Genomic DNA, 14,047 nt, shown 5'->3' on the forward strand with positions numbered 1-14,047 from the left:
AAACTGGACTTTTTTCTAACCTAACCTAATATTTGAGCCAGCAAAATGTATTTTCCATAATTTTTTTACAAGAAACTAATGTTTACAGTCAAAAAACCCTTATTAGTTCAGATTTTACGGAAATAGTTTTTTGTATCCAAAACTGGACTTTTTCTAACCTAACCTCACATTTGAGCCAGAAAAATATATTTTCCATAATTTTATTACAAAAAACTAGAGTTTACAGTCAAAAACCTTTATTAGTTCAGATTTTACGGAAATAGTTTATTTTTCGATCCAAAACTGCAACTTTCAAACCAAAATTTCATATCTGAGCCAGAGAAATGTATTTTCCATAATTTTCTACAAAAAACTAGAGCTTACACATGAAAATCTAAAAAATCTAGGTCTGAAAACCCTAAACAGCCAAGTAACTATTCTACTCCACGACTTTAGGAAAGTCAAACCTCGAAATACTAAAGTAAACTTCTCAAATACTAAACCCCAGGAAACAAACAGCCAAGAAAATCTAAGAATTCTAGGTCTGAAAGCTCAAACAGCCAATTAACTATTCTAATTAATGATATCAGGCAAGTCAAACCTCGAAATACTAAAGTAAACTTTTCAAATAATAAGCCCCAGGAAACAAACACCCACGGAAAAAAAAATCCCTGTATATGATATTGCTTCAAATAGACAGATTGAAAGACGTGAATTTCACAATATGAATGCAAATAGTATCATTGGCTATACAAAGAGATACGACAAGAGTGAAGTTACATTGTACTCTTGAAAATGTGATCCTAACTTTGTAGTCAATCAAGATCAATATACAGTGAATTCAAATGATCTACCAACATTAGTGGTTCACGACAGTTGACTATACACCGAAAAGGAAGAAATCTGAAATGTAGATTAAGACATTATTGTAAACATTTTTTATTAATAGGCAAATTCACTTAAATTTTTTAAGCACTTTACTCATAGGACACTAAAATCTTTTTGATTTATTTTCAAAAACAGCACTTATAAAAATCGTTCATTACTCATGTCAACTATGATAGGACTTTTACATCTTCTACACTTAAGACGGAATACATTCGCATATGTGCTTATGCTCAACAATTCAAAAAGTGCAGACCTGCATTTACGACAAATTAGGCTATTCCAAGCCTGAGGGGCATATTCAATAGGAAATTTCAAAGATTTATCCTGAAAGAAGATCAAACATAATTAAAAACTATAGGTTCTCACAAAGGGTGAAACAGTTTGAGACATTTTAGAGGATGATTTGATGTGAAACTCTATTGTCGTTATAACACACAAGTACACAATATTGGATTAGTGAGAGAATTATGAGTATGAACCATCAATGACTCTAACCAGAATGGACCTCAACTTTCAGGGGACACCTCTCGCAAACCCGAATGCATAGCTAATAAAGGAACAATTAACATTTTTTGATTTTGTGTGTTTTCGCTAGAAAGTACCTCATCATTAACAAACTTAGCCATTTTTTCGTGTAATGTACTTAAATTAAATGCAATAAAATGCTAGTAAAAGGACAGTTCATTAAAAAGATCAATATACTTAAAGGGCTTTCAGAGCTAAAATCTTAGGTGTAATAGAAGTTTAAAATCGCTTACTGACCGAATGTATATATGGCCAACACATTCTACTTTACTAAGTTTATTTTTGCTACAAGTAACACAACTTTTAACAGAAACTTTTCGGATAATAATTTTAGCTATTAAGTCTCTATTAGCGTTTTCTATATAATTTTTTAAAAATATTTCAAAACACTTTTTTATTTTCATTTATAATAATATTAATAACATTTTTTAACTATTTTCACATAATGAATTATACAACTACTACTACAGCTTTAGAGAGTGGATATCATGGGGAATGTTATCACCATTCATCATTATCGGACTCATTGTTACTTATCCACATTCGATAATCCCATGAAATGAGATGTACTTTATTTTGCATTAGGGAATATCTAATACACTTGTCCACATGTGGTATTATTTCAGGTACCGATTGCATAAAAAGCGTCACTTCATCAATAGGACTAGGAATCACATTGGGATATTTTTCACATTAAAGTCTTCTAAGTTAAAAAGGGGGATATTAATGTCACATTCTAGGATCATGAGCTTATCGGTAGGGACATTCCCTTTAACGTATAACGCTTTTACTCCAGAAAAGCTACAAATTTCACGGACGTCCTTTTGTACATGCTTTAATTCTATAGTGTTTTTATGAAAAGGTTTTATTTTTCTATCGTAGAATCCTAGTCCGTTTATACGGTGTAACCTAGTACTCCATAAGCGTTTATCATATTCAAACAAGTTATAGTTAACATCCCAATGGTATTTGTATATTTCTCTATGATCTTCACCCAGTAATAAAAACAAACACTGGAAAATTACTCCACAAGATGAATGTTTTATGCCAATATATTCAGAATCGATCACATCGTAAATGATGAAATGAATTATTTTATAATTGTGAGTCTCTACTCTAAGCATAGAATTGGAGACCAAACTCCTTTTAACATCGGTTGATAATCAGAACAAAGAGAGTCAGAGAAAAAGCTCCATTGACACATCTGTCAGAAAAGCAAGAGGATCCGTTTGGACAGAGTGAGGTCACATCCGTCTGAGAATATTACACCCTTTAGAAGAAAAAAAATCTTTATCAATTTTTTTTTTTAGATGCAACTTAAAGCACCCCACTGACCTTTTTTCTGACCAAAGTTTCACATATGACTCAGAAAAATGTATTTTCCATAATTCTCTTACAAAAAACTAGAGTTTACAGTCAAAAACCTTTATTAGTTCAGATTTTACGGAAATAGTTTATTTTTCGATCCAAAAATTGACTTTTTTCTAACCTAACCTCACATTTGAGCGCGAGAAAAGTATTTTCCATAATTTTCTTACAAAAAACTAGAGTTTACAGTCAAAACCCTTATTACTTCAGATTTTACGGGAATAGTTTATTTTTTGATCCAAAACTGGACTTTTATCTAACCAAACTTTTACAGTGGAGCCAGCGAAATGTATTTTCCATAATTTTCTTACAAAAAACTAGAGTTTACAGTCAAAAACCTTGATTAGTTCAGATTTTACGGAAATGGTTTATCTTTCGATCCAAAACTAGACTTTTTTCTAACCTAACCTCACATTTGAGCCAGAGAAATGTATTTTCGATAATTTTCTTACAAAAAACCAGAGTTTACAGTCAAAAAACCCTTATTAGTTCAGATTTTACGGAAACAGTTTTTTTTTCGATCCAAAACTGGACTTTTTTTTATCCTAACCTCATATTTGAGCCAGAGAAATGCATTTTCCATAATTTTCTTATAAGAAACTAGAGTTTACAGTCAAAAACCTTAATAGTTCAGATTTTACGGAAATGGTTTATTTTTCGATCCAAAACTGGAATTTTCAAACCAAAGTTGCATATTTGAGCCAGGGAAATGTATTTTCCATAATTTTATTACAAAAAACTAGAGCTTACACATGAAAATCTAAAAAATCTAGGTCTGAAAACCCTAAACAGCCAATTAACTATTCTAATTAATGATTTCAGGCAAGTCAAACCACGAAATACTAAAGTTAACTTTTCAAGTAATAAACTCCAGGAAACAAACTCACTTGAAAATCGAAAAAACCTAAGTCTGAAAACCCAAAACAGCCAATTAACTATTCTAATTCATGGTTTCAGGGGTAGGAAATTCAGAACAGGTATACAATGACGCGATACCCTTTGAAAAGCTGTCAGTAAATTTATACAACGTGGAGACTAGCTGCCTGAAAAGCAGCCAGTATAGGCACAGTATGCCGAGAAAGAAAGAGATCCCTGAAAAGCAGCCTGGGAACTGTAAAAAGCTTTTTACTTCAATGTTCCCTCTCTCAAAAAGTTGCAACGCAACATTTACTTCATGTAATGTGGAATTCCTATTTTTTTATTTTTCTCATGAGATGATATTGAGAACCCTGACATACTTCAGAAGAGGTATCCCCTCCGCTCTACAGTGAGAGATTATTTTCTTTCTTTTTTCATTTCTTTTTGTAAATGATATTTATACGGTATAATTATTATTTAGTAATAATTATAGGCCTGTATTTGTTGCCATGAATTTAACTTCTTTTTTACACGTGCTTCTTTTGATCATTTGGAGTTTGAATTTCATTATGGAGTTCTGAATGTAAAAGTAAAATCTTTAATGAGAAATAAAAAATAAAATTTAAACTTACATTAATTACATCAGCACCTTGTGGGACAATAGATGTTGCCCTTGAAGGACCGGTGTCTTCATTTGAGATATTCATTTCAATATGCACTGAAGTAAAAAGCATGAAACAACAAATAATAATAAGGGAACAACGGTACACCTCTTTCAATAATTAAATCAACCAATGTTATTTAGAAGTACAGAACAGTTTGCAAGCTATAGGACTTCTTCCATTTACATATAGCTTTCAAAGTCCCCCTAAATGAAACAGTTATAACAAATTCGAGGGCTTTTTCTTAAAATGAATGCGTAGTTCTGTTATTAAAGATAATCATTCAAGCACATATCAGCAAAAATGTGGAATTTTGCATTTTTGACATGAAAGTACTAAAAAACTTTAGCGTAAAGAGCGAGGTATTGACTAGGGGGTGAACCCAATCATATACGTAATAGTTTCTGTTCGTTTTAAGTTTTGATGTTGAAAAGTTTTCTGTTGAAAACCAATTTTTATTTATTATTTAATTTCTGATCGTTTTTTTAATAATAATGCTGGTAAATCCGAAACTCCCTTCATAGCAATGTCCCTCCCCTCAAGAAAAATTCCTCTATGGAAAGATGCTCTCACGTAGCCCCCAATACACCCCCTCCCCCCACTACCAGAAAAAATCCCCCCTGAAAACGTCTGTGTACTTCCCAATAACCAATACTTATATGTAAACACAGGGCAAAGCTCATAAACTACAGCTCTTCCCCCGGGGACTCTGGGGGATTAAGTCGTTCTCAAAGAAACTGTTATTATATTTTTGATCATGCTGAACAAAAGGGCTATCTCAAATTTTGATTGGGTGACTTTGGGAAACAATGAGTGTGGGAGGGGGACTAGTTGCCCTCCATTTTTTTTCGCTTAAAAAAGGGCACTGGAACTTTCAATTTGCTTTCGAATTATTCCTTCAGCGATATTCCAGCACTACTGTGAGGATACGATCACCCCTGAAAAAAAAAACAGAAATAAAAACGCATCCGTGATCTTTCTTCTTGCAAAAAAATTACAAATTCTACATTGCTGCACATATGAGCTTAAAACCTCTACAGTGGGGTTCTCTGATACGCTGAATCTGACGGTATACTTTTCATTAAGGTTCTATGACTTTTAGGGAGGGGGGGGTTCTTTTTTTTCAAAAATAAGGGACATTTTCTCAGGCGCTCAACTTTTGATGAGTAAAACTAAACTTAATGAAACTTATATATTTGAAATCAGCATAAAATCTGATTCTTTTGATATATCTACTGGTATCAAATTCCTTTTTTCAGAGTTTTGGTTACTATTGAGCCGGGTTGATCCTTACTTACTGTTCGTTACCACGAACTGTTTGAGCCAGACTTTCTGGCAGCTAGCCTCAAAGGTATTTTTGTGATCGGTTCTGTGTTAATGTCTATTGTTTTTCTTTAAATATTTGGAAAGATCATTTTTGATTAAATTTGTGTATAGAACATTTAGTATTTATTTATAGAAATATTATTATTAATCTTAAGTCTGATTTTAATTGCTTCTTGGACTACCTGTTTTATGCCTAGGTCATTGCTAATATGGGCAACCGAGTCAAACTCAAAACGAGCAGAAATTAACATGACTAGGGCCATAGGCATAGGGATGGGGAGGGAGCTGCCACCCCAGACCTCCAAACTTACATTATATATTAATTTTACATGAGGAAGGAGTTTCCATGGGTGAAATTTTCAGGAGGGAATTTTACCGATTTTTTCCAAGGAGACGGAACGGGCAGAATTCGAGCTTTAACGTAAAGAGGTAGGTGTCAAGGAGGGAGACAATAGATATTGATGACAATACTAACCTAACATAACCACAAAATTCCACATTATTACATAGAAATGCCAAAGCCATAGGTTAGATTAGGTTAGATTAGGTTAGTTTAGTCACTAACCTAACCTAACTGTACCTATACTGGCCGCTTTTCAGGAGGTTAGTCTCCACATTGTATAAATTTACTGACCGCTTTTCAAGGGGTTACTCGCGTCATTTTATACCTGTCCAGAATATTCTACCCCTGAAATCATGAATTAGAATAGTTAATTGGCTGTTTTGGGTTTTCAGACTTAGGTTTTTTAGATTTTCATTTGTTTTTGTTTCCTAGAGTTTATTATTTGAAACGTTAACTTTAGTATTTCGTGGTTTGACTTGCCTGAAATCATTAATTAGAATAGTTAATTGGCTGTTTAGGGTTTTCAGACCAAGATTTTTTAGATTTTTGTGTGTAATTTCTAGTTTCTTGTAAGAAAATTATAGAAAATACATTTATCTGGCTCAAATGTGAAACTTTGGTTTGAAAAAGTACAGTTTTGGATCGAAAAATAAACTATTTCCGTAAAATCTGAACTAATAAGGGTTTTTTATACTGTAAACTATAATTTTTTGTAAGAAAATTATGGAAAATACATTTCTCTGGCTCAAAAGTGAAACTTTGGTTAGAAGAAAAGTCCAGCTTGGGGTCGAAAAATAAACTATTTCCGTAAAATCTGAACTAATAAAGGTTTTTGACTATATACTCTAGTTTTTTGTAAGAAAATTATGGAAAATACATTTCTCTGGCTCAAATGTGAAACTTTGGTTAGAAAAAAGTCCAGATTTGGATCGAAAAATAAACCATTTCCGTTAAATCTGAACTAATAAAGGTTTTTGACCGTAAACTATAGTTTTTTGTAAGAAAATTATGGAAAATACATTTACCTGGCTAAAATGTGAAACTTTGGTTAGAAAAAAAGTCCAGTTTTGGGTCGAAAAATAAACTATTTCCGTAAAATCTGAACTAATAAAGGTTTTTGACTGTAAACTTTAGTTTTTTGTAAGAAAATTATGGAAAACACTTTTCTCTGGCTCAAATGTGAAACTTTGGTTAGAAAAAAGTCCAGCGGGGTGCTTAAAGATGTATATAAACAAACTTTTGATAAAGATTTTTTTTCTTCTAAAAGGTGTAATATTCTTAGACGGATGTGAACTCACTCAATGTCCAGATGGATCCTCTTGCTTTTCTGACAGATGTGTCAATGGAGATTTTCCCCTGACTCTCTTTGTTCTGATTGTCAACCGATGTTAAAAAGAGTTTTTTCTCCGATTCTATGCTTAGAATAGAGACAAACAATTATAAAATAATTCATTTCATCATGTACGGTGTGATCGATTCTGAATATATTGGCCTAAAACATTCATCTTCTGGAGTAATTTTCAAGTGTGTGTTTTTATAACTGGGTGAAGATCATAGAGAAATATACAATTACCATTGGAATGTTAACTATAACTTGTTTGATTATGATAAATGCTTATGGAGTACTACGTTACGCCGTATAAACGGACTGGGACTCTACGATAGAAAAATAAAACCTTTTAATAAAAATGCTATAGAATTAAAGCATGTACAAGAGGAAGTCCGTGAAATTTGCAGCTTTTTTGGAGTAAAAGCGTTATACAGTAAAGGGAATATCCCTACCAATAAGCTCATGATCCTAGAATGTGACATTAATATCCCCCTTTTTAGCTTAGAGGACTTTGGAGGGGAAAAATATCCCAATGTGATTCATCGTCCCATTGATGAGGAGAGGTTTTTTATGCAATGGGTACCTGAAATGATACTACATGTGGACAAGTGTATTAGAGATTCCCTCATGCAAAATAAAACACATCCCATTTCATGGGACCATCGAATGTGGAGGAGTAACGATGAGTCCGATAATGATGAATGGTGATAACACTCCTCATTATATCCACTCTCTAAAGGTGTAGTGATAGTTGTATAATCCATTATGCGAAAATGGTGAAAAAAATGTTATTAATATTATTATAAATGAAAACAAGAAAGTGTTTTGAAATAATTTTTAAAAATTGTATAGAAAAACGTTAATAGAGAGTTAATAGCTAAAGTTATTATCAGAAAAGTTTCTGTCATAAGTTGTGTTACTTGTAGCAAAAATAAACATAGTAAAATAGAATGTGTTGGCTAGATATACATTTGGTCGGTAAGTGATTTCAAACCTTTATTACACCTAAGATTTTAGCTCTGAAAGCTCTTTAAGCATATTGATCTTTTTGATGAATTTTCCTTTTACTAGCATTTTATTCCATTGAATTTAAGCACATTAAACGAAAAATTGGCTTAGTTTGTTACTAAATGAGCTACTTTCTTGCGAAAACACACAAAATCAGAAAAATGTTAAATGTTCCCTTATTAGCTATGCAATGGAGTTGGGGAAAGGTGTTTCCTGGAGGTTGAGGTCTATTGTAGATAGAGTCATTGATGGTTCATACTGATAATTCTCTCACTAATCCAATATTGTGTGCTTGTGTATTATAACGACCACAGAGTTTCACCTCAAATCATCCTCTAAAATGTCTCAAACTGTTTCACCCTTTGCGTGAACCTATAGTTTTTAATTGTGTTTGATCTTTTTTCAGGATAAATCTTTGAAATTTTCTATTGAATATACCCCTGAGGCTTGGAATAGCCCATTTTGTCGTAAATAGAGGTCTACAATGTTTTAATTGTTGAGCTTAAGCACATGTATGAATGTATTCCGTCTTAAGTGTAGAAGACTTAAAAGTCCTATCACAGTTGACATGAGTAATGAACAATTGTTATAAGTGCTGTCTTTGAAAATAAATCAAAAAGATTTTAGTGTCCTATGAGTAAAGTGCCTAAACAAATGTAAGTGAATTTGTCTATTAATAAAAAAAATGTATACAAAAATGTCTTTATTCTACACTTTAGATTTTTTCTTCTTCGGTTTATAGTCAACTGTCGTCAACCACTGGTTGGTAGATCATTTGAATTCAGTGTATATTGATCTCGATTGACTGCAAAGTTAGGGTCACATTTTGTAGAGTACAATGTAACTTCACTCTTGTCGTATCTCTTTGTATAGTCAATGATACTATTTGCATTCATATTGTGAAATTCACGTGTTTCAATCTGGCTATTTGAAGCAATATCATATACAGTGTTTTTTATTTTTATTTCCGTGGGTGTTTGTTTCCTGGGGATTTTTATTTGAAGGGTTTACTTTAGCATTTCGAGGTTTGACTTCCCTGAAATCATTAATTAGAACAGTTAATTGGCTGTTTGAGTTCTTGAGACCTAGGTTTTTTAGATTTCCGTGGGTGTTTGTGTCCTGTTGTTTATTATTTGAGGAGTTTACTTTGGTATTTCGAGGTTTGAATTGCCTGAAATTATGAATTAGAGTAGTTAATTGGCTGATTGGGGTTTTCAGACCTAGATGTTTTAGATTTTCTTGGGTGTTTGTTTCCTGGGGTTTATTATTTTAGAAGTTTACTTTAGTATTTCGAGGCTTGACTTACCTGAAATCATAAATTAGAATACCTAATTATTGGCTGTTTGGGGTTTTCAGACCTAAATTATCTTAGATTTTCGTGGGTGTTTGTTTCCCGGGGCTTATCATTTGAAAAGTTAACTTTATTAATTCGTGGTTTGACTTGCCTGAAATCATGGATTAGAGTAGTTACTTGACTGTTTGGGTTTTTCAGACCTAGATTTTTTAGATTTCCGTGGGTTTTATGCTTCTGGGGTTTATTATTTAGGAGTTTTACTTTAATATTTTGCGGTTTGACGTGCCTGAAATCATGAACTAGAATAGTTAATTGGCTGTTTGGGGTTTTCAGACTTAGGTTTTTTAGATTTTCATATGTGTGTTTGTTTCCTGGAGTTTATTATTTGAGAAGTTTACTTTGGTATTTCTTGGTTTGAATTGCCTGAAATCGTGTATTAGAATATTTAATTGGCTGTTTGGGGTTTTCATACCTATATTTCTTAGATTTCCGTGGATGTTTTGCTTCTGGGGTTTATTATTTAAGAAGTTTACTTTAGTATTCCGTGGTTTGACGTGCCTGAAATCATGAATTAGAATAGTTAATTGCCTATTTGGGGTTTTCAGACCTATGTTTTTTAGATTTTCGTGAGTGTTTGGTTCATGGGGTTAATTATTTGAAAAGTTAACTTTAGTATTTCATGGTTTGACTTGCCTGAAATCATGAATTAGAATAGTTAATTGGCTGTTTGGGGTTTTCAGACATAGATTTTTTTAGATTTCCGTGGGTGTTTGGTTACTAGGGTTTATTATTTGAAACGGGGACCATAGAACACTATTCAAATGGAACTTGTGTATTATAACGACCACAGAATTCACCCCAAATCATCCTCTAAATGTCTCAAACTGTTTCACCCAAAAAATCCCTAAATGCCAATTAATTTGTTTTTGCCCAAATAATCCCTTAAAAGTAATTTCTGCGTGTACCTTTGTTTCAGAATCCCTGCGGTGTCACATTGGAAATTCCGTAGAAACCATTTCCCGCGTAAAGATATTCAATCTGTCTTCATGTCTAAGGTGTTCCTAGTTACACTATTAAGGTTTCGAAAGAATATTAATTAATCTCTCAGAACTAAAGACCAGAGAAGCCATATTGTTTCCTAATTCCCCTTGTGTTACATTAGAATTCCCCGTCAGATTATGTAAATCAATTTTGTTGGACTCATGTCTATATCTAGCAATTGTTGTTAAACTTATGTTGGCATCCAAGAAACATCCAGCAACTGTTGTTGACATCAAAGAAACATCCAGCAAATGTTGTTGAAGTTATGTATACATCCAAGAAAACAACAAATAAATTGACCAACACTCATAATCATCAAACAACAATCAGCAAACAGATGTGTACATCCAGTAATTGTTGTTGAACTTATGACTACATCCAAAGAAACATCGAACAACCATATTACCATGAAAAAATATCGAATAACCATCAAACAGAACAAAATCACGAAGAAACATTCACAGTGAGAGACAAAAAATATGCATAAATTATGTGTAATCAGTAGTCATTACGTCCCTCCTACTAACCAGGGATGGTTCAACTTCATTAAACGGGAATTATAAGCCCGAATTCGCTTTTTCACAGCCATAATGGGGTCAACAATGCTGAATTTTCCAATTAGATAAAGAATTTTGCGTCCAAGAGGGAAAACATAAAAGATATTTTGCGAACCGGAAGAAGACTGAAAGAATTTTTGACTTGTCAGAATTTGTGAGCATTTTCCAAAACGGCGATATGTACAGATAATTTGGTAGAGCGAAAGAGTTAAAAAGTTTCGAAAGAAGATGGGGGTTGAACCGTAACTTATTAGTTACAAAAGAAGCATATGATAACCCAACTCTACGCTCAATGAGAGCAATTAATAGTTGTCGCGTGTGCATTACTGACGAACCAATGAGAAGACCAAGGTAGGTGATATGATCTACTGGCTTAATCCTGCTATTTCCGAGAGAAATATCCCTAGGTGACGCTTGCTTCCAGCTGAGGAATACAACTTCAGACTTTTCAGCATTGAACTGAAGACCTAGTTTTGCATACTCAGATTGTAGCGTTGCGAAAATATCGCTAATGCGCTAGATAGTGCGGCTCAAATTCAGAATGTCGTCTGCATAACATATGAGAGATAAATTAAGACCGGCAAAGATGAATGATGTGGGAACAGCTGACTGTGTATCAAGAACTCCATTATTGAAGAGTGAAGAGGAAGAAACAGCACCTTGACGGGTACCTTTTTCAACATTGACAAAAATATTAGGGGTTGGTGCGTAGAATTGAGACCCGTCAACATTAGCTAATGGGTGAAGTATTAAGCGAACTTTATGACAATAATACATGTCTCGAAGGGCTCTGATATATGAGGGGCTCACTCCATATTTTCCTGCATGGAGTAGCATAACAACGTGAATTAGATAGTCAAACGCTTTACGAACATCATGCCCAGCGAATACGAGAGTTTCACCTGATGCATAAGCATCGATCAATGCGTTCGCGACAACCTACAAAGCGTGGACACAACTGAGACGTGGCTAGAATCCAAATTGGTAAGGTGGAACATCGCGTTTCGCGTTCAGATGGTCAATGAACAAAAGTTCAAAAAGCTTACATAAGGTATTAGCCACTGTTATAGGGCGGAAGGACGAGCAATGGGTAGTGAGTTTATCTTTCTTTGGAATTGGAGTGAGATCTCCGATTGAGAAATAAGATGGTACAACTCCTTGGGTAACAATCATCTGCATCAAAAGTGCAATATGGTTTACCAGCAGCTCGCTTCCATGCAGAATATGAAGAGCACTTATTTTATCGATGCCAGAAGATTTCTTACGCCTTAGGCGTTGGATTGCTCGCAGTACGGAATCAACCGAAACAAAACATTGTCGGTTAGATAACTAGACAGAAATTTATCAAGCTTGTCTTCATATTCGGACTGTTGGGCGGCATCTGGTCGGGAGAATTCAGCAGAGAAGTATGAGTTCCATTCGGAATCAGGAATAAATTGAGCAGATAGGCGGGCCCTAGGAGGATCTCTTGATACATTTCTCCAGAAGAAAGGTTGGGACAGAGAAGCATGCCGGGATGTCTCTTCAACTCTCTGGTTCATATGGATAGATAGTTCTCTTGCAAACTTTCTTTTAGTAGAAAGACGAATGTCAAAAGCCCAGCCGGAGCGAGAACGGTCAAACTGGAGCCACAAATGGTACCAAAAATTGGATTTTCTCTTAGCTTCAACTAGGCTCGGATTACTGGACCAGTGCTCTGTGACACCCCGACGTATAAGTTTAAGAGGTATACTGGCTTTTTCTGTGCATCACAGAGCATGACAAATTTATGCAAGCTAGATATTTAGCAACACCCGTATTTCATTTGCATCAACATGCGGATTTTCTATGAGTAACTGGAACGGAACATGAATTTTATCTAGGACAGAATTAGTAACTGCAGCAAAAAGATCATATTGAATATTTTCCCAATCCCTGTAAAATTGGGTGTGGGGCTGATATGGTTGTGTGGTGGGAGTAGACTGAGCAGAGGGACAATAAGTAGATGCAGAAATTGGAAGGTGGTCTGATAGTTGAAAATCAGTAACGACGTGAACAGGTGACACTTGGAGATTTATAGAAGAAACTGCATGGTAAAGGTTCGATACGTGACTTGAATGGTGTTTGTAAGTGTAATCAAGATCTTTCGGCAATATCCTAAGCCAATCGTCAAAAATACCAGACAAAATAGAAGTACGCAATAACGAGGCGTCAGTTAAATTACAGTTAAAATCTCCTATAATAATACAACACTTACCTAACAGGCTAATCTTTGAAAGGCAGGACCCTAGTTTCTCACACGCAGAAGTAAATTAAAATTCCGATCGGTCATTGCGGTGATCTGTCGGGTGATAGACGTTTACAATAACATACTCTTTTACACGGACAGAAAGAAAAAAAATCACATGAATCAAAAATACTCGACCGGCTCCATTTTCATCTACGACTTATACATCATGTTTAACTCTAGGGTACCCATAGATTGTTCAGAGGTTGTTTTAACCATGTCCAATGAAACAATCCACCGAAAAGATTAAAATCATTTATATTTGTATGAAGTACGCAATATGGGATTAATGAGTTGGTTATGGATTTGAACCATCAAGGACAACAACCACCAATGACCCTAGGTACCAAGGACCTCAACCTCCAAGGTCTCCTCTCCCCAATCACCAAAAGGTCCCCTACCTCCAGCTTTTTGGGACCCACTTCCAATTTTCTTATACTTTTTTGAAGTTTTTTTTAACATGACAATTTCATTTCAACTTTTTTTTTAAATATCATAGAATAAACAAGTACACAATATGGGATTAGTAGGATCCTTATGGATTTGAACTATCAAGGTCCACAGCCACCAATGACCCTAGCCACCAAGGACCTTAACTTCCA

The 14,047-nt window shown here is 34.2% G+C and overlaps 1 protein-coding gene across 1 annotated transcript in view; it reads right to left on the bottom strand.

Annotated features, from left to right (window-relative positions):
• Window positions 1-1,005: 1,005 nt before the first annotated feature.
• Window positions 1,006-14,047, bottom strand: part of LOC148955259 (ADP-ribosylation factor-like protein 13B) — an 87,508-nt gene continuing 74,466 nt past the window's right edge. Inside the window, exons 7-9 of the mRNA XM_089106787.1 lie at window positions 7,248-7,366; window positions 4,251-4,336; window positions 1,006-1,191 (exon numbers count right to left, since the gene is read on the bottom strand). Of these exons, the coding sequence (XP_088962913.1) occupies window positions 1,006-1,191; window positions 4,251-4,336; window positions 7,248-7,366 (391 nt within the window). The remainder of the gene's footprint in view (window positions 1,192-4,250; window positions 4,337-7,247; window positions 7,367-14,047) is intronic.

Source organism: Artemia sp. Qi Xiang Cuo, chromosome 2 (assembly GCF_049724085.1).
Source record: "Artemia sp. Qi Xiang Cuo chromosome 2, ASM4972408v1, whole genome shotgun sequence".
In the NCBI taxonomy this organism is placed as follows: domain Eukaryota; kingdom Metazoa; phylum Arthropoda; class Branchiopoda; order Anostraca; family Artemiidae; genus Artemia; species Artemia sp. Qi Xiang Cuo.